Source organism: Aspergillus fumigatus, chromosome 1 (assembly GCF_000002655.1).
Source record: "Aspergillus fumigatus Af293 chromosome 1, whole genome shotgun sequence".
In the NCBI taxonomy this organism is placed as follows: Eukaryota; Fungi; Ascomycota; class Eurotiomycetes; order Eurotiales; family Aspergillaceae; genus Aspergillus; species Aspergillus fumigatus.
In genome coordinates this window covers 2135455-2154961 of record NC_007194.1, presented here as the reverse complement: position 1 = coordinate 2154961, position 19507 = coordinate 2135455, and the positions used below count along the sequence as shown (strand labels likewise).

Sequence of the window (19507 nt, the reverse complement as noted above, 5' to 3'; positions counted from 1 at the left end):
GTTATAAAGATCAGTCATAGATCTTACTAGTCATGTGGATGGAGGGTTCTGATAGAGGAAAGATATTGAGAGGTTAGAAATCGTGGAGTAAGATTGCTTTTTTAAAGAATACAAAGTTATGGGTATTTCCTTGATCTTCTGCATCACACCAACAAGTTCATCACACTTTATTCACCTGCAACCTGTCCTTGTTCATTTCTTAAGCTGACGTCTCCCTGCTTGTAACCGATGGATAAAAACCGACAGTGCGATTCGGCGCAGGTGACCATTAACTCGACTTAATGCCAGCCGAAGGTCGGGAAAGACAGAGAAGCCGGCAACCAATTGGTGAGCGAGGTCGCAACCTCACTATAGGAGGCTTCGCACCACCCGAAATTCTCGGACGGGTCAGGATGATATCTCCGATAAATGATTCTGAGTGTACTAACGCGATACTGAAGACAGACGACCCGAGATGTCTCAACTAGTTAGGGCAAGCGGCCTGGACGTGTCCAGGTTGCTTGCACTTGTAGCAAACTCTTTCACCCTTGGCTTCAGTGGGGCAGTCGCGGGATACATGTCCAACATCTCCACCTACGACCATTGTTACTCAACAAGTGCGAAACGAAGATTGACGAGAAACTCACAGTTGTAGCACTTCTGACCATGAGTGCAGTCGCGGGCCATGTGGCCAAAGCCACCACACGAGTAACAAGTTTGCTGGCGACCACCGTATCCTCCGTGACCGAAACCGCCTCCATAGTTACCGCCCTGGGAGCAGTTGCGCGCAATATGGCCGACTTGGCCGCATTTGTAGCATTCTTGGCCGCCGCTGGGAGCACCATTGTAGTTATCGCCCGAACCGGCCTGGGAACACTCGCGAGAAATGTGTCCAGCAACACCGCAGCGGTAGCACGACTTCTCCTTAGGAGCTACTGTACACTCGCGGCCTAAAGGAAGGAGATGCCATTGGTCAACCAGTTATCCATCAATCTAGATGGCATATTAGATGAAACTTACTGACATGGCCCTGGCCTATTGTTGCTCGATGTCATTAGAAATGTTTTTGCCCAAGCATAAAAGGCTGAAAGGCTCAGTCAGGAGTAATGGGCATACCACCACAGTTATAGCTGGCAAAAGAAGTATTAGGCCTCGTCTGTTTATGAGGGGGGAGGAGGGTCATACCAAGTAGGAGTTCCCTTCTTAGGACAGTCGCGAGCCTAATAGGATGAGTCTCTCGTCTTCTTTATAGTTGCTGAAAGGGCCATGATGGTAGATCCATGTTGTTGGTGTTGGGCGAATTCTTACCTGGTGCGAGGCATCGCCGCCTGTGAAATACAGTCGTTAGTCTATCATATTCCTCAATGTTCATTTTCCAAAGGAACAAATGGCCAAAATTTCAAAACTGCGCATTATAGTGAGACGCAAAAATAAAGAACACGGGCGAGGAGACATAATGTGTTAATAGAAGGCTGGCGCGACCAGCGACTTCTTTGGATACATTGAAAGCGACTGATGCAAACAGCACAATAAAGAGGAAAGCATCGACAGTGAGATAGATATGGGTGAGAGCGCAGTACGCACAAATTGACAATCGCAGAGATTTTCTTGTTAGGTTTGCAAGGACTCACAGTTGAAGCATCCACGACCTCCAGCTTGATATTCCATTTTGATAGTATGTGGGCGAAAACAGGGAGAGTGATTTTGTTGTATTGAATTTCTTTTTCCTTTTCAGAAAAGAGGTTGATCAGAGGTTGATTGATTCTGTTTCGCAGGGAAATTTTTTTTTAGAAAAAGAAAGTAATAAGAATAGTAAGTGGTAAGCAAAGAGATACGCTAGCTACCTGCGGGGTGGAAAAGAGTGCTTCCTGTGCGTGGTTCTTGGTTAGAATTTTTAATGGGAGTCAACTTCGCTAGAAGACCCCACAGTGCATGATGGCTCTTCTCAAATCTAAATGGCAGGGGCCTCTTGAAGAATCAGAAGAGGGTATTCCAATAAATTTTCGAGCAAGCTCTGATAAAATGGACCAGCGCAGGCAAGCCGTGGGTATTTTTCTTTTGGCAAGGTAAGCCACGTGGACAACCCTTCGTCGACCTGGTCGAAGTTCTGGAGGGTATTGCCAAAGAAGTTTCCATGCGAGGAGCACGATGGAGAAGCAAAATATATTGAGTGGAAAGCCCTGATACTGGGCTGTACTTGAAAGAGGTTGAGGCATTGCTGGCTGGCGATGGCATAAGAGCGCACCATTCTCGAGCAATTCCCGGTTCTGGATGAGTAGTAGCGGGACTGATCATTCTAGTTGGATCCAATACTCACCATGATGCATTCTGTGTATCCAGAGAACTCTTCAAATCAGCACGCTACTCGCGCTAGCAGTCTTCTTTATTGCAAGAAACCACAACATGCCATTTGTAGAGTCGAAGATCGGTACGTGCAGTCTTCAAAGCTGACCCGGCAAGGAGTGAGAGGACGAGGCGAGCAATTGGTGTATATGTAGTGTCACCTGTATATGCAGATTGAGAATGGGATAATGAGATGAGAGGTATTGAGCACGTTATCTGGGTGATCTTTGTCTTTTTACAATAAGGACCCCTGTGGAATATAACATACGCCTTAATAATGTCTACAAGGTCCTCAACCTATTGAATGCTCCGCAATCACAGCAGACCAGCTCTGCCCTACTCTCACACAATATCTTATAATTGTTTGAAATAACTTGAATTGACAGGCGTCCCTTTCTGAAAGCTATGGTCATTATCAAATAATATCCCTGTGCTGTCCATCAGGGGATCTCTTGACTTGGCTTATCATTACATTGGTCAACCACTTCATGTGAAATCATACATTGCTATTAAATGCGCCCCAGTTTCCTTTCGACTGGAAAGAAGTAGACGCTCATCATCAAACCCAACACAATCTCCCATCCGAGCGTATTCACGAGACATCTGCCCAGAGGCTAATTGTGGCCCACAATGCTGGCAAGCAAGAAACAATGCTAGGGGAGCCCCGCCCCCATGTATTTTGCACAGCTTGTTCTCAGGATTGACTTGGATGCTATTCTCCACCCTTGCTTCCTTTGAAGACCCAAGAGACGGAATCAAACTCTCAAGCTCCCACACTCTAATTTCGTCGCCGCGAGAGCTCACGGAAATCGCCTTTCCGTGGTCGCTCACTTGCACTGCAGATACTGACGAAGTATGACCCCAGAGCCTCTGACCTCCCTTGATGAAGAGCTTTGCACCAGTGGAAACGACGAGATACACTGTCAAAGTGTTATCTGCATGCGACGTCAAGAGATACGGGTGGGAATAGGAAATGGAGGTTGGCGGTTCTTGGTGTAATATGGACGGCTCTGTCAGTTCCACGAGAGACTCCCCGCTTGATGGTTCGGATTGAAAAGATGAAGAATAACCTCTCCTCGAACGAGTAAGATGATGCAGCGGCATTGCTCCATACTGAGCGTTAACAGTGGTTGCAAGTCGAGAACCAATCTGCTCGCCATTCTTGCCAAAATGCAGTTCTTGGATCCCCAATGACCAGCCACAGCCAATATGGAAAAAGCTGTAAACAATAGATGCAATGATTTTCGAATGTGCCAATCGAATTGACAAGGACATCGGGGATAAAATACTGTCTGCCTTGAGAGATTCGAGTAGTTTCACATCTTCGGCTGCGGATTGTTTGCTCGTATTCGCTGCGTTGGATCTAGTTGAATGCTCAGGTTCCGCTAGAAACATCTCATACAGTGATAAAACCTTGTGCTCTGAGACCATTAGGAGGTAAGAATTCGATATGGCCATTGCGGTGATTGCCCCATCAGCAGAAGCAGCATTGAAAGAGCGTAATCTCAGATATAACGATTTAGTATCCATATCGTAGACGCCGAAACGACCGTCTGCAAATCCCACTGTTACTTTGATAAGATTCTGCGCTAGGCAGCGGCTCACCGCCAACGCTGTAGGGAATGCTGAAGTTTCTAATTCGGACTGCACAAGGGGGAGTCTAGCAGTGCATGATATTTGATGGCTAGCACGCCAACACCTCAGCCCATGCTCACAGTCTGCTGTGAAGACAAAGCCCGCGCAGAACCTAATCAGCATTGGGGAGTGCGGGGGTTGTGGAAGTTCGACTTCAGTTACTTGACAGATTCCCTTGGACCAATTATGCCTAAGGCGATACTGTCTCTTCCAATTCGTCACCTTTCCCTCAGCTAAATGAGAATGGCCCAACCATGTTGAAACGTGTGGCGAGTACGTTGCCTTTGACGCACAAAGTGTAGCATGCCGAATATTGGCCACTCGGCGTGCTCGAGGTCGAACCCATCGCGAGTAATATTGCCTTTTCCAAAGCTCTGAATCCCCAGCAAGTGCATGGAAACGACGAGATACCCTGAAAACGAACGTCAGCCAAGCTCCGGAACACTGACAAAGAGCCAATCAAGAAAGTACAGGGACAAGAGCAAACCTTTGGCAAATTAGTAACGATGGTATGGGTAAAAAAGACAGGATCTGGAGCAGCAGTTCGTCGCTCAAGAGGGACAGGCGATCTTGATTATCCACCCGAGTTATGCGGGGTCGCTTGGGCTGCCGGTGATCCGTATTGGAACTGTCAAGAGATCTCTTGGACATTATGAGTGTTAATCCTCAAGAGGTACAAGTGATACTAGATGGAAGCAACCAGGCCCAAAGACACTCATCATCATTTTGATAGAATTGAGGCGTGGTGAGGCAACTTGAGAGACCATGATGAGCTTTGATATGTCAAAGGAATAGTTGCCCGCTTATCTAAGAATTTATGTTACTGTAGTTATGATAAGGTATGAAATAATACAGATACGTAACGGTACCTCACCTGTTTGCTTACATTGCTTGCCAGTCAACGAGAGATTGGGTCGCTAGGTTGCCAGGCCACCAGGTTGCTAGGTATATAACTAGTAATTACCAGTACGCTACCAGTAAATACTAGATTTATGCTTGCTAGGTGGCTTACTAAGATTTTTACATAGGTTGCTAGGCTGAAAACCTAGTGACCCATCTATATTAGATTACATACTAAGCTAGTAATATTAGTACTACTAGTAGATATTAGCAGCTACTAATAGCTAGAATAAATTACCTACCTAGTGAGCTTTGGTAATGTATAGTAATATATTATAAAAGTTATATAGATAAGTATAATCCTAGTTATAATTACCTCTTACTAGTAATACTAGTAAGAATACTATATAAAGAATAATATTTTTTAATTCTTATTTATTTATTTATTTTAACTAGTTCTTACTAGTAATACTAGTAAGAAAGGTTAGAAAACTTAGAAAATTTAGAATAGTTAGATAATAAAGATAAAGCTAATCTAGTCTCTATATAGTAAATTCTAGTAACTTATAGTAATAAGATATGCACAACTTTGCATAACTTTTATAATATATTACTATATATTACCAAAGCTCACTAGGTAGGTAATTTATTATAGCTACTAGTAGCTACTAGTACTACTACTATTACTACTTAGTATGTAATCTAATATAGGTGGGTCACTAGGTTTTCAGCCTAGTGACCTATGTAAAAATCTTAGTAAGCCACCTAGCAAGCATAAATCTAGTATTTACTGGTAGCGTACTGGTAATTACTAGTTATATACCTAGCGACCTGGTGACCTGGCGACCTGTATAATCCCAGTCCACTTTTAATACTAGGTTGTGTACCTTTCGAGGTAAGGTAACACGGAGCTGGCAATTACAGGAATAGTACGGAGAACGGAGGACCGCAACACATCATTTCGTGATTCAAGCGGTAATTAAGTATAATACCCCAACAGTCTCAGGGATGCGATGGGCGACTTACATGCAACTTGCAACCGACCCTCATGGAGGTTTTGAAACAGTTACATGTCTCTGTCTCTCAGAATTTTGATAGACTTTTCGATGACGCCTATAAATCCTTACATACGGAACTCACGCGTCGCGACGAGTACGTCAAGAAGCTAGACGTAAAGCTAGCAGGCACAGACAGAAATAATGCTTCTGCAGAGGTCCTGAAACTCAACCGTGAGATTTCCCTCTTAAGAGAGGAAATTCGTCGCAATAATGTGGGCCTGGAGGAGATTGAGGGACTGGAAAAATTGGTCCAACTAAAGGACGTCTATTCACCAGAACACCTCCTGTGGGTATTTAAGACTGGCGAGCAGGACGATGGCCGCTTCGCAGCGGACAAAATGAAGGCCGTCTGGGATCAATATCTGGCGCTTTATAAAGATTTCCAAACCCTGATTGATGCGTCCAAAGATCTCAAGACAAAAATCAAACGACATAAAAGAAAGTTACAGTACTGGGGTGCTCAACTTAACAAAGAAGAATTCACGCTTGTACTTGATGGCCGTGCAGTCAAATTTAAACAAGTTCCAGAAAATACTAGAGATGATATGACACATACCCCCTCAGAAAATTCGCCCCTGTGTCCCACTGATTTGCCGGTGAAGGTTGGAGGTGCTTCTGTACAGATACACTCAACTCCAACGTCCGACTTGACTGCATCCAGAGACAACACACAAGGCAATGGCGGATTGCCGCCTGCTGCTTCCATGGAGCCATTGTCAACACAGTCAGAAAGTTCAATCGACAGCGACGAAACCGCTTCAACTCCTCGGCCCCTCGAATCTTCGACAGAATTGCAAGCTGGGGCGTTGAAAAGAAAGCGTGATACAGTTACAGACCATGCTTCGACTAAGCGCGGCTACCACGGCACTCGGGCTGACGACCAGCTGGCGCAGCCCGTTCTGATAAAGAGCGAGAGCATGTCTAGCCCCATACGAATTCACCTTGATCACCATGTAGCTGGAACTCAGGACTTGGACGACGTTGGTAGCGCAATCGAGACGCCGACGAAAAGAAAATCCTATCGTCTGGACGGCCTGCCCCATGAGCTTCCATCAGACACTACCAAGTCTCCTTTGCCCCGCAATCCAACGGCTCTACAATTGAATCGCCATCAGATGGAACCGACCCGGCTGGCTCCCAAGCGGCCTACAGTACTTCAATCTGTGGACACTAATTTGCCAAGCGCAAATTGCCGGAGGATATGGTTGGAGCAAAAGCAATCGAATAAGCCGGAGAGACGTAGCGGGTGCGCCTTAGACTCGGTAGCAGAAGATGGTGATGAGAGTTTGAAGCTCGTCCCGAGGAGAGGCCAAGTGAAGCAGGCATCCCGTGGCCAGATGACACGGACAAGCACGAGCATAGACGACGTACTGATACGTCAGCGGCTGGACGATCTCCTAGAACGGCCTTTGCGAATCCGACATCCATTGCACGTACAGAACAAGAATGGAAACATTGCCGAGATCGGGCCTGACCAACAAGACATTTCCCGTGACGCATCTACACAAGTCTCGGGGCGTGTCAAGGAAGCCTCAGAATCCAGTGAGCCAACCGAATCCGCCATTGGTAGGCCCTCCATATCCGCCGGGAACCGGGAGAAGTCAAAAGCCTCTCCACAGGAAGGACCGCGGTCGCATTCGTTCAAAGTTACTGATACGGTCACTGCACACTCGGAAGACGCACCTTTTCGAGCTCGACCGCTCCACCAACTCGGTCTCAGACATTTTAAGATTAATACGAATGCTAATCAAGGCCTAGACTTCGCGTATGACACAGTTGTCCGCAGAAAGGATGAACGCAAGTGTATCAGTGGTTGCACGCGCCCGGGTTGCTGCCGAGAGAAATTCCATGCTATGGCGCGTCTTGGTTGCCCGCCAACCACCACAGACGGCTCAAACGATGGAACAGACGGCTCAAACGATGGAGAAGAAGAGCAGAAAATGTTGGAGGACTACCTCGGTGAAGAGAAATATTTACTCGACCAGCTGAGCGCCGAAGAACGTCAGAGCCTCCTCCATGAGGCCAGAGCGAGGCGCATGGCCAACCTCTACAGTAAACATAGGCATGACCATCAGCGTCCCAGCACGCCTCCAGGATTTTGGCGAACGGACATGCCTGACACACAAGAACTGGAACATGATCGCGAAGTAGCGAACAATCTCGAGAGGGAAAAAGTGAAGGAGCGGTATCGAGAAGCAATGCGTGGCGGAATCTGGAAATTCGCTGATGAATGACTTTGAAATGTGCATAACAGCATGTATTGGAAACATAACGGTCTAGCCCAATGCTACCTTAGTATCCCAAGTAAGCAAACCGCTTCGATAATGGCCATTCTTTTAAGTGATCCAACATGTCTGTTCCTCCCATTCGGCTCTGATGCTCTTCTCCAGTCATGTGCATGGTGCTGCATATCGCAATCCCGCAATAATGGTAGCTGATTGACTCAACACAAGTTGACTATCCAACCTCGTTGATGGTAACTGGCAAATTCATAAACAATACAGGTACTCTTGCTTAGTTCTCTACAACTTTGAGGATTAAGGTATGTGTTGGTCATAATGTGCAGAGTCCCCCTTTTATGGAATCTTACCTCGGCATCGTCTTGTCTTGGGTAAGAGCCGGACACGTGCCGCTGTACTCCGTACTCCGTACCCCAGACTCGACTCCTGCGACCATCCAGCGAGGCCATCTCGATCTCGATCTCAGCCTGATGGCTCTCTTTCGCAGCCTCGAAACCTTCAATTGCTTTTGCAAAAAGTGATATTCTTGTAGCTTGTTCGACACTTCTGGAGCTCTTTCCATCGAAGATGAATTCAGATTTGAAGAGTCATAGTCCGGTATCTGCAACATTATTGCAGCCGTCTAAATGGCTTACTATGTATGAAGATTTTGTGATGAAGAATGCCAGCTCCGTGGGTCAAGTCGAGTCTGCATTGAGATCTCTCACATATATTATTCCTGGTGAGGACCGCACAGAAGCGCCCCCAAGCGCCTTTTCATCGACTGTGAAGGGAAAGCTAATCTAGCTCTAGGGCGGTATCGAGATTCCGAAATATCATCAGAATGTGGTCTGTATACACTTGAAGCATCTTAGCAAATATCCATATGCTCACAATCTTCCTCTTTGAGCAGTCCATTCTGGCGTTCAGCTCCTTTCGCTCTATCATGATAGCCTCGTCTCCCGGGTCATTGCGAGACTTCCTTCAACAGTTCCGCGGCCGGCTCCAACACCTCATTCTCGATATACAAAATATTGGATATCTCATTCGGCTCTTTATCATCAGGTGGCTCTTACGCTTCAGATGGTACGATACACTGAATTGCTCTGGGAGATGATCGCGCGACGTCGAGGTGAAAAAGTACGCTGGCGCGTCGTTGTTCTCATCGAGATCATCAAAGCGACATGTCGCTTGCTTCTACTGCGCCTCACAAATTCTAGGCCACTGGTCAGCCCACCGTTACCTGAGCGCGAGGTAGATCCTAGGTCTACGGAGGAAGAAGCAAGTGATTGGAATGGGATGCAGACACCCGTCAGTGAGCGGTCCGCGGACTTGAGCTGGACTATGCCGCGCACTGGATTATCGCTTCCTTCTCTACCCGATGCCAACGACATTTCCAACTTCCTCATATCAAAAGTCTTAACAGCTGATGATATCAAGCCGCCGAAGTCGCTGTTGCACCGTGTCAGTGGTCAGGGCCAATTGGCAGAAGTGCTGCACATCCTGCGGCCGGTCATCTATGCACTAGCGCTACAAAGATGGCGGCAGGACAAGAGAAGCTGGAGGCCCTGGTTGATCGGGTTTGCTATGGAGTATGGTTGTCGTCAGCTTGCCAAATCCGATTTCCGCGAGCGGGTAGCAGGTGGCCTTCGTGGCCTCACAGGGCTTGAACGGGAGGAACTGAGAAAGCGAGGCTGGGCTATGGGCTGGTGGCTTATGCGCGGTGCATTCTATGAGAACATTACCAAGTATGCAATCCCTGGCCTTTCATTTGGGGTGAAGGAAACGACGAGCTAACGCTGATATAGGTCGTGGCTAAAGGGGTTGACCAGCAAGATGAAAGGTAAACCACTGCTTGATCTGGTGGGTAGCGTCATCGAAGATTATGAATACTTGTGGGAGAACTTCTATTTCTCTACTGCAACGCTGTGAAAACTCACTCTTTCATTGCGTAACCCGCCTTTTTCCTTGTGCTTGCCGTCCTTAGATCAGTTTCCAGTTGTGATTTAAAAAGGCCATGCAGGCCCATGATCTGCGGGATGAATGGCTACTTGTGTAATCTTACTGTTCGTCTGAATTGCGATGATTACTCGGCGTTTTGGAAAGTCTCATTTGGTGTGTCATGTGTGCTTCACAAGGGAGTTTCAAGGAGATACCCATGGAACATTTGTGGTCCCTTTTGGAATATTTGTTTTTCAAACTCGACATGTTTAGAATCTAATTCAATGGGGTATCATAACATTCACCATTCTTTCCTATTGAAGCCAAATGGACGGAACCTTTTCAAAGAACCTCCGTTGATCGGCGACCAAACCATTCCCGCAACTCATCCTGTTCAGTTCTCTTTGCATTTCTTGCGGTGGTAAGTAGAAAGGCTTTGATCGGTGCAGCGCCCTCCTCTTCGACCGGCCAATCGACTCTAGTTCCTCCCTTGAGTTCAAGCATTTCTTTTGCAGTTCCCCAGCTAAATCGGCACTCGTTGCCCCATCCGAAAATGGGGTCCATATGGTTTCTGAGCCAGCTGACGCACTTGGAATCTGAGGGATACCCGCTTCCCCAGCTGTCTGTGGCCACCTCCATCGATGGCGCTTCATATCGCTGTAGTCCGTATACGGCTTCGTGACAGAACTCCAGTGCCATGTCTCTCGTGACTTTGGCGACCACACTTGCAGCGCTTACGCAAGGGTATAGAGCGTCGGCTTTCTTCGCGACTGTGATCTTCAATGTAGGGAAAATACGTTCCAGTTTCTGTTGATAGGTCGCTGGATTCCCGATTGTGTCAATGTAGACCTCTCTAATGTCTACTCTGCGCTCCTCCACAATGCCGCGTATTATTTCAACAGTGGCATCCATCGCCTGTGCGTTCAAATTATATGCACCAGATGTAGGCCGCATCATGCCTGCAGAGATATCTCGCGCAGATAAGACCTTGGTCGCCCACCCACATGATGCATGGAGAGGATTTCCAGCGGTGCAGAGCAGCCGCATCAAGTTCGCGCGCACACCAGGAGTGAGAACTTTACTATCGTTGAAGCTATAGTCGCGAGCCAGGAGGGAGTGATGGAGAGTATGCGGAATATAAAAGGCACTGTATACCATGGGGCCCAAAACTGGACCACGTCCCGCTTCGTCGACACCCAGTACAAAATAGCTTGGTGACGAGGATGTGGATGGCGTGGAAAAATCTGCTGTGATTGTATGATTGTCACCAGTGACCTGCGAAGACCTTCCTGTACTTGCGAGAGGAAATGGAGAATAGTAAGCGTAGGACTCTCCAGATAGCAGTCGAGCGCGATCTATACTGGGAGGGATGAAAGAGCCCGCGGAGGTCCATGCATCTGGAGTACCGGCGACACTCAAGCCGGATTCTCCCATATTCGCAGCAGGGACAAAGTCTAGAGAAGAAATAAGTTCAAGAACAGGTAGATTTATTCAGATTAATTCATCAGCGAATGTTGGAAGACACTCACATGCTTGTATGGCCTGGCGACTGCACTTTGGGAGGGTTTGGACGCGTCAAGAACCGTTCCGGACTAGCGGCACTTCCGCGCGTTGTTCGCCGCCCATCATGAATACCAATGTAATTCCCCTCCCAAGTAACCATCATCTTTACTCTTGCCCAACGCTTAAACTCCCCTCCCTTAACATCCTATTAGTGCACGAGGCACAGGGTGTTCCCCTGCATGAGATACGTCGTCCTACTCGCAAAGCTTCACGTCACAGAGATTCTGGCATCGGATGTTGCTAGCTCCGTGCATCGCTCCAATAATTCGGTGAAACTGTTTCCCGCACCACTACTAAACCTCCGCAACAATGGCTCCTCGCGGGCCTGCAAAAACTCGCGACTATGACTATTCTAACGTCGGTAAAGCTGGGAGGTAAGTAATGCAGGGGCATATCTCCTGAGGAATCCTCCGTCATTTCGGCAAGGGAACCCTGACCATGGCACGGGATGTAGACGAACGGGAGTCACCTTAAAAGAAGGCAAGCGCGACGAGCATGGAATGGAGGAGATTGATGGGATTTTCTCGTCTCCCGAAAAGTCACCCGAAGCATATGGCAACAACACAACGATTGGGTCCGATGGAATGTCCATGGATGAAGGTGTGTGATCTACTTCTTCCGATTTGTCCCCGACCATGCTGATCTTGTGCCTGGTCACAGGCAACGGGCTGGGGCCCGCTGACTTCTTGGGTGGAACGAACGGAGGGCGCGCATCCTTCCTCCCGCCGCCGGTTGCGCGATCTCCTATGAAATCCGGCTTGAGTGGATCACCCCGGCGGACTCCCGGCTTGCGATCTTCTGCAAGCCCGCAACGTGACATTCTCTCTTCCAGTCCATCAGATGGTAAGGGACTTGGGAGTGCTAAGGGCGAAACACGGCGTGATGTATCCCCTCTTACCAACCGTTCCATCAATGCGCCCTCTCTAAACCATGTCAATGGCCTGCGGAATAATAAAGGAATCAACAAGACGGCAGACACCACGGTCACAGTTGACTTTTCAGACAGTGACGCTAATAGTCAAATGAACGGAGACGAAAATGCGAATGCATTTGAGCATATGCGAAACGATTATGACGACATTACCGACGCTGGCGACGACACTTTGGCGGAAGATCAACAGGATGATTCTGAGCGCGTTAATCGTGTCGACATTGGTATTTCGTCGTACACAGCCGCCGGTTCGCGCAAAACAGAGCGATCAAGAATCGCCCCAAAGACTAAAAAACTTGCACAAACTGAGAAAACTGGGTCCCAAGATGTCACTCAGAAAAGTGAGACGAGCGAGCAAGGAAATGTACAGAAACGAAAGCGCCCTGGGAGACCCCCAAAATCGCAAAAGATGAACAATGATGAAGATGATACCGTGGGACAACGACCTTCCAAGAAATCAAAGACTGCCAGTCAGACTGGGCAGGGGTTGAAGAGCTCTGGAAATCCAATGTTAGACAAAGTTGTGGAAAATTATGTCAATCGTACGGGACCTCTAAAGGGTCGGAGCCTATACATACTAAAGCGGGAAATACCCACTGATGGCAGCGCAACCCACACTCGTTCGGGGCGAGTGTCTGTTAGACCGCTTGCCTACTGGAAAAATGAGAGGTGCGTTTATGGAGACGGCGAGGCCGCCGAAGGCCATCGCTATCCGCTTTCGACTATCAAAGAGATCATCCGAACAGAGGAGCTGGAACCGGAGAAGAGGAAAGTCAGTAAACGGCGGTCATCCAAGAAATCTAAGTCGCGGAAGGGTCGAGACGATGATTCGGACAATGAAGACGACGATTACGTCGATCCATGGGAGAAAGAAGGCGGCGTCTTGCATGGTTATGTTAGGAAATGGGATCCAGATACCCAAGCCGGTTCTATCGAAGAGGAGGTCCTCGGTAAGTACTTGTGAATAGTTGCCTTGCCTTTCTTTCTCTGGTCGCATGGCTATTGAATCACATCAAAGTACGCTGACCCAGGGTAATTGTAGATATCGCCTATGCTCCGTCCGGTATCGAGACGAGAGATGTCAAAGACTCTACCTTCCGCTTTGCTAAGCTGCTGAGCTCCCCATTCATCGGCTCTGGAATCGTCGAACTGCCGCCAGGGGGTGTCAAGAAACCCAAGAATTCAAAAAAGATGCACATGGTCTTCTACGTGTGTCACGGACGGGTCCAGGTAGATATATCTGGTGTGCAATTCAGCGCCGGAAAGGGCTGTGTATTTCAAGTGCCAAGAGGTAAGGAGCCTCTTCAGGGCGTGCTCGCCTTGTGTCTAGCTCCTTTGCAGTTCATTGCGCATGCTGATTAGCTTTTTTTTTCTTCGGTTGCAGGCAATTATTACAGTTTTGCGAACACGCATGGGAAGGATGCTCGACTCTTCTTTACGCAAGGCTGTGTTCCGGTGGAGAATGACCAGTCCAGCCCCGGATCAGCTTCCAAGCCAGCTGTCTCAACTGAAGACGAGTCAACAATTCAAAAGGGTCGTCCAAGCGGTACTGGTAAAGGCAGGCCAAAAGGCAAGCAAAAGGCAGGAAGTGGGTCTAAAGCTTCATGATCCTTTTCTTCCCTTCGGTTTCGGTCACTCCTGTGGGATGGAACCGACTGCGAGCGTGTTCGCAGGTGCACTTCCTCCTTTTTTTTCACCGTTGAGATGCTGTAGAAGCTTTCTTCTATATTGGCTTTTTGTATTCAATTTGTGGCTTTGGCCTTTTTCAGTGTAGCGATTCACCAGCATGGGTACTGGAACGACGGTGTTCGGGGTTTCTTGTGACATTTTCCCCTCTTTACTTTTCAGTCCATCTCTTATTTTCCGGCGAATGAGCACAACTATCTCGAGCGGGAGCTTGGTATAACTGGATTTATTGTTGAATAGAAACTTATTGTGCCAGACCGATGCTAGCCCTCCCATTCCCTTTTCTCTGTTTCTATGATTCTCTTCCCGCTGGACTACTTGCTCAGCTGAGATAAGGAAAGTATTTTCATATTTCCTCCATCTCGTCGTCCAGGTCATCAAACAAGTCTAATGGGGGAAAGTCTCCGACTTCCACCTTTTCGGGCTTCACAAAGACGCCCGTTTTGTTAGGACAAGTAAAATAGCGTCTGCCACCTACGCTACCGTCGTTCTTTCCGGTAGGCTCGTCGAGTTCAATTCCTACCCAGATAGGTTGGGGACCAAGGTCGGAAGTTTCTTCAGATGTGACGTCCACTCCAGGGAAAGGTATCGTAGGCACAGGCCCAACATAGCGTATTGTGCCTCGCCTAACGTGTGGAGGCGATGACGGAAGGATAATAGCACGTCGGGAGACGGCGATGCCTGCCATCCCTCGGTCAGTAAATAATCTGAATAATCTTTATGACTGGATAACGCCGAGCCGTCGCTCAACTCCATGTCGCCATTTTATCGTGACCTACCCCGAACGCGAACATCCTCGGTATCTTTCTCTGCCTGCTTCTGCATCGACTCCTTCGGTGACAGGGCCTTGGGGTCGAACCTGCCGAGTTTCTGGGTTTTTTTCCAGGCTAGAACCGAGTTTGGAAGTGACTCATACGTGGCTGAGGGAAGGACATATTTCTCCACAGAGGACAAATCATTGAAATTGGGCCGTGCGGCTTGAGGGCGAGTATCGTGAACCTATGAAATGGTGCTATTGTTCAGCGAATACCAATGGAATGTGCTGGTCGGTTGCTTGCTCTAACGAAATAGCGAGCCATCGCTGTCAGGCACCTAGACAGCCCAACTGCCACTTGAGACTAACTCCATGAGGTGCATTCATCTGAAGCTGGCTGACATCCCGATTTCCGGAGGAAAGACAAACAAGTCAAGAAGCATTGAGCTGTAGTTGCCGATGCCTGACAGATCAACCATCGAAGATGAACGATAAATAACCAGGGTCGTCTAAGCTCGAGCGTACAAGGGACGAAATTGTCGGATTGGGAAAAAGGTAGAAGAAAGACGGCTCATACCTCAATCTCGCAGCCCTTCGTTAGACCCCAGTTGCCGATGATACTGTCATCTCCATCTACACACTGATCAGCACGCCCGGGTGCCTTCAGTAGTAGACGTTGACAGTTCGTGGGGATGCCAGTCATCGTCTCCAACTTAGATTTCAGCTGCAGGACAGTCCATGTCGGAGTGACTCGACGCTCTGTCAGGAAGCGCGGTTCGGAACCAGTTGCTGTACCAGGCGTGGTGACGATGACAGAGACATCTGTCGGCGGGGGTTGGAATGCCATCACTAATGTGGCTAAAGTAGATCAACTATATGGAGGTCAGCCAAGGTCTGAGTTTTATATACTATTCACAATGAAGGAATCCCAATTGAAGTCATGTACACGCCTATCAGTCACATGGTGGCAGGCGAATTGCAGGCAACGCGAAGATAAAACGCCATGAGAATCATAAAGTCTTGTATGGGGAATCTTCCAGATGCTCGAGCAAGAGAAAACGAGGGAGGTATTCTCGTAGAGTGCCAGAGATATGTGAAGATAATAAGTGGTATTGCTACACTGGAACCAGACAATAGGCTTCAGAAGCGACCATGGTCTTGATCCCCTATAACGTACCAGATCTTCGTTGAGGGACAAGGTGAGGACAGAGAACAACAGTGGGCCTTCAAGTCACTCACAGACGTTATATATATTTTCACCAGGACTACAGAATTCGCACTTCGAGCATATCAAATTGTGTTTGGAGTCTCGACATCAAGTGATGCACAAAACGCACATAGAGCCACCTCCATTTCTTGGCCCCCTTAGGCGCGAGTGTGTGCCTCAGGCTACGATGTGTATGGTGATGGTCGGGATTGATCCAGAACTATCAGATGAACTGGAAGACCAGACTGGGTTATTCTGAGCTCTCGTATATTTTTAATGGCAGATTCTTAGATAAATTCATTAATCAACTATATACGTATTGACCACTTGAGGCTAAGGCCGACGACCGTACTTCCATCCGCCCTTGCTCAATGAATGATCTCACCAGCCAAGCCTTTTTCCATCTATACACAAAGTATGGAGCAAGTCCATATCTACCTGACCTACATTGTGCTAGCTTTGATTTGGCTTGTCCGGGATAAAGCAGATAAAATCTCCGGCCTCCGGTAATTCAGAAAGTTGTATATACATATGTACATATATATATATATTGGATGCAGTTGCATGGATTGATGCTGCCTTAGGCGCTGTGATCAATAACTGGGAAGGACTCAATTCTAGGACTTTTGCACACAACACTACGGAATAAGACGACTACTAACTCCGTAGCCTGCTACCCAAAAGATAAGGTACGTACCTTAGCTACCATCAGCCTGACAGCAGCTGCTGATTCAGAAATTCTCCGAAAGGCGCAGCAGTAGCAAGGCCAGACACAACCTTAATCGTACCTTACTTGAGATGGAATGCCAGAAAAATACCGCTTTGTTTGAAATTTGAATTACCAAGACTGCACGTCTTGGCGGCACAATCTGCAGATGCACCGATGTACCTCAATTGATGATACTCTGTATTCTCTTACAATCACTGTGTACCCCTGACTGCAAACGACACAGCTTAAGAAAATCCGGAACCCTCCGATTTTGCATGTGAGGGATTTTAAAGCCGAGTCTGTCGCAGCAGCAGAAAACCCAGCCGAAATGGCATCGTCCTCTTATCCTGATTCTACGCCGAATCTGCCCGAAGAAGAGGCCTACGAAGAGAAAAACGTACATGAAGTGTATCAACAGATTGCAGAACACTTCTCCTCGACCCGTTACAAGGTGCGTAGCACGCCCTAATTGTCATCGATACATTAGTAAACTGATGCTGATCTGTCTAATAGCCATGGCCGATTGTGGAAGACTTCCTCAAAGGATTGATGCCGGGGTCCATTGGTCTTGATGTGGGGTGCGGCAATGGCAAGTACTTGTCCGTAAACAAAGAAGTTTTTATAGTCGCCTCGGATCGGTAGGTCTTCTCAAATGTTCTACTACTTGCTTCGTATGAGCGGGTTTATAGAAAGCTCAGGATGATATCCGTTCTTTATCTTGTATATATCTTTGTTCATTCATTGTCACTTCCTTTCGCAATGTCTCGTTCTCTCTCACACTCAAGGATTGATAGCTAACGCTAGCCAGCTCCGAGAATCTCGCCCGGATCGCCGTCAAACACCAGCCGCATTCAACTATTGTAGCGGACATCCTGAATCTGCCACATCCAGATTCGTTATTTGACTTCGCTATCTCAATTGCTGTTGTACATCATCTGTCCACACCTGAACGGAGAATTCGGGCCATCCGCGAAATTCTCCGCACTTTGAAACCTGCCTCAGATAAATCGTCCGGAGGCAGAGTCCTGCTGTATGTTTGGGCCCTGGAACAAAAGACCAGCCGCAGGGGCTGGGACAAAGGCGACAAGCAGGACGTCATGGTTCCTTGGGTCCTGAAACCGAAGTCTGCCAATGGTAGCTCTGACGACGAGCCGAGGACTTTCCATCGGTACTATCACCTCTATGAGGCAACAGAACTGGAACGTGACATTGAAAGAGCGGGTGGCCGTGTTCTAGATTCGGGCTATGAAAAAGACAACTGGTGGGCAATTGCGACACGATCCGAAGAGTAGAGGACAGTTGTGCTTGATCGATATAACCTTGGACTTCGAGAACCAGCCTCAAGAAGCCTCTACCTTGCATAGCTCCCCGTTTTCTGTTCATGTAAATTGCATATAACGTCCACCATATATGATGGGTGATGACAAAAGAGAATTCGTCGAGTTGAAAGCCTCCTGGAAACGCTCAGTAACAAAAATCCAGGGGATCACGGAGATCGTTTCTATGAGAACTCCCCTCACGAATAGTGAGGAACACCTTCAACCTGCGCTATGCATATCATAACCGCACGGAATCCAAAATAAAGGGAAAGAAACATCAGAAACAAAAAGGAAAAGGGCAAAAACGAGGACTTTCGAATCGTTTCGATTCCGCTATGGCAGCGTTCGAGGCGGCAACCCATAGGGAGGTCCTAAATGCCCGCTATGGCTGCCGCTCAAGTCCAGAGGACGGCCAAGTTGGTAGGCATCTCGCGGTAGGGGAAAAGGCGGGGCTGGCGCATACGCAGGAACACCAGCGGTAAGTTCTTCAACTGACGGAAGTTGCGGCGGAGGAATAGTACGTGATGCAGATCCTTTTCTTGGGCGAGATAACGATGTACTGACCCTGCGAGCTCTGGTCGCTGGCGGATCTATGGCTGAACTCGATAACGAAAATGGGACTACGCCAGCTCGGCGTGCCATTTCTTGCTCCCCTAGTTGCCAATGCATAGCCTCCGCGGCTCTCCATGGAATGGCCATCTCTTCTGCAACTTTTGACCACATCTCTGCCTTGAACCTTTAGTCTCCTAGTCAGCAAGTCGTCTTCGTAGCTTCAGGTTGAATTCCCAAATCAAATTCTTTCTGCCAGATTAGACAGGGCCGTTCTTTTCAGAAGCGTACCTCTCGTATAGCCTTGCAAGTTTGTTCTTCTTGTCCTCGTCCCACTCGCTTCGGCGCTCCAAGTAATTCTGATAGTGCAGACGGCAGCTGATAGCGCTTCGGCCCGGGAGCCGTTTACTGATGTCCTCCCACTTCATGCCACTACCCCGCAGCTCTATGATGAGTGCATCTTCTTCGGGGGACCACTTCGATTGCTTCTTGGCCGGGGACTCGGCTGTATGGGCTGGCTGCAGACGCTTGGCAGGGACGGATGCTGGGATTTTCGCTGTAAGAGGCGGCGCAGATGACAAAGGCGTCGAGGCTGCGACAGGCATCGCTTGGCCCATGGAAGCTGGAGGGAGGGTCCTCGAAGGGAAGGCGGACGTAGTAGTCACCGGGCCGGCTTCCTCCTCATCTTGGGGCTTCAGAAGCAGTGAGATATCCACTTTGGCAGGAGGGTAGAAAGCCTGGTTTTGTAACGCAATCATATGCGCGACTCGCAAT

General features: G+C 48.2%; 9 protein-coding genes across 9 annotated transcripts; 4 read left to right on the top strand and 5 right to left on the bottom strand.

Moving 5' to 3' along the window:
• Nucleotides 1-67: 67 nt before the first annotated feature.
• AFUA_1G07630 (uncharacterized protein) lies at nt 68-2543 on the bottom strand. The gene is made up of 8 exons (XM_077803865.1): nt 1611-2543; nt 1288-1307; nt 1165-1199; nt 1096-1109; nt 1000-1014; nt 627-929; nt 429-573; nt 68-377 (listed from the first exon to the last, which is right to left on the bottom strand). Exons 1-7 carry the CDS (start codon nt 1645-1647, stop codon nt 464-466), a joined length of 534 nt encoding a protein of 177 aa, XP_077660036.1. The 5' UTR covers nt 1648-2543; the 3' UTR covers nt 68-377; nt 429-463.
• A 141-nt stretch (nt 2544-2684) lies between these two features.
• AFUA_1G07625 (WD domain protein) lies at nt 2685-4752 on the bottom strand. The gene is made up of 2 exons (XM_001481665.2): nt 4445-4752; nt 2685-4369 (listed from the first exon to the last, which is right to left on the bottom strand). The coding sequence occupies exons 1-2, from the start codon at nt 4606-4608 to the stop codon at nt 2809-2811; spliced, it is 1725 nt and encodes a 574-aa protein (XP_001481715.2). The 5' UTR covers nt 4609-4752; the 3' UTR covers nt 2685-2808.
• A 1093-nt stretch (nt 4753-5845) lies between these two features.
• Nucleotides 5846-8089, top strand: AFUA_1G07620 (SAE2 C-terminal domain-containing protein; the record flags this gene model as incomplete). Its single annotated transcript, XM_745415.1, has 1 exon — nt 5846-8089. The coding sequence occupies one exon, from the start codon at nt 5846-5848 to the stop codon at nt 8087-8089; it is 2244 nt and encodes a 747-aa protein (XP_750508.1).
• Nucleotides 8090-8662: 573 nt separating this feature from the next.
• pex16 (peroxisomal membrane protein PEX16) lies at nt 8663-10006 on the top strand (the record flags this gene model as incomplete). Its single annotated transcript, XM_745414.1, has 4 exons — nt 8663-8816; nt 8888-8920; nt 8985-9822; nt 9883-10006. The coding sequence occupies 4 exons, from the start codon at nt 8663-8665 to the stop codon at nt 10004-10006; spliced, it is 1149 nt and encodes a 382-aa protein (XP_750507.1).
• A 351-nt stretch (nt 10007-10357) lies between these two features.
• On the bottom strand, nt 10358-11449 carry AFUA_1G07600 (ribonuclease H2 catalytic subunit RNH201; the record flags this gene model as incomplete). The annotated part of the gene is made up of 1 exon (XM_745413.1): nt 10358-11449. The coding sequence occupies one exon, from the start codon at nt 11447-11449 to the stop codon at nt 10358-10360; it is 1092 nt and encodes a 363-aa protein (XP_750506.1).
• Nucleotides 11450-11593: 144 nt separating this feature from the next.
• On the top strand, nt 11594-14117 carry AFUA_1G07590 (Cupin domain protein; the record flags this gene model as incomplete). The annotated part of the gene is made up of 5 exons (XM_745412.3): nt 11594-11952; nt 12033-12178; nt 12239-13459; nt 13552-13800; nt 13894-14117. The coding sequence occupies exons 1-5, from the start codon at nt 11888-11890 to the stop codon at nt 14115-14117; spliced, it is 1905 nt and encodes a 634-aa protein (XP_750505.2). The 5' UTR covers nt 11594-11887.
• Nucleotides 14118-14541: 424 nt separating this feature from the next.
• AFUA_1G07580 (tubulin-folding cofactor B) lies at nt 14542-16188 on the bottom strand (the record flags this gene model as incomplete). The annotated part of the gene is made up of 4 exons (XM_745411.2): nt 15896-16188; nt 15527-15821; nt 14975-15194; nt 14542-14876 (listed from the first exon to the last, which is right to left on the bottom strand). Exons 2-4 carry the CDS (start codon nt 15794-15796, stop codon nt 14542-14544), a joined length of 825 nt encoding a protein of 274 aa, XP_750504.1. The 5' UTR covers nt 15797-15821; nt 15896-16188.
• Nucleotides 16189-16493: 305 nt separating this feature from the next.
• AFUA_1G07570 (tRNA (carboxymethyluridine(34)-5-O)-methyltransferase) lies at nt 16494-18157 on the top strand (the record flags this gene model as incomplete). Its single annotated transcript, XM_745410.2, has 4 exons — nt 16494-16845; nt 16906-17316; nt 17379-17503; nt 17674-18157. The coding sequence occupies exons 2-4, from the start codon at nt 17194-17196 to the stop codon at nt 18155-18157; spliced, it is 732 nt and encodes a 243-aa protein (XP_750503.1). The 5' UTR covers nt 16494-16845; nt 16906-17193.
• Nucleotides 18158-18671: 514 nt separating this feature from the next.
• Nucleotides 18672-19491, bottom strand: AFUA_1G07560 (MYB DNA-binding domain protein; the record flags this gene model as incomplete). The annotated part of the gene is made up of 2 exons (XM_745409.1): nt 18672-18888; nt 19025-19491. 2 exons carry the CDS (start codon nt 19489-19491, stop codon nt 18672-18674), a joined length of 684 nt encoding a protein of 227 aa, XP_750502.1.
• Between the last annotated feature and the right edge of the window lie 16 nt (nt 19492-19507).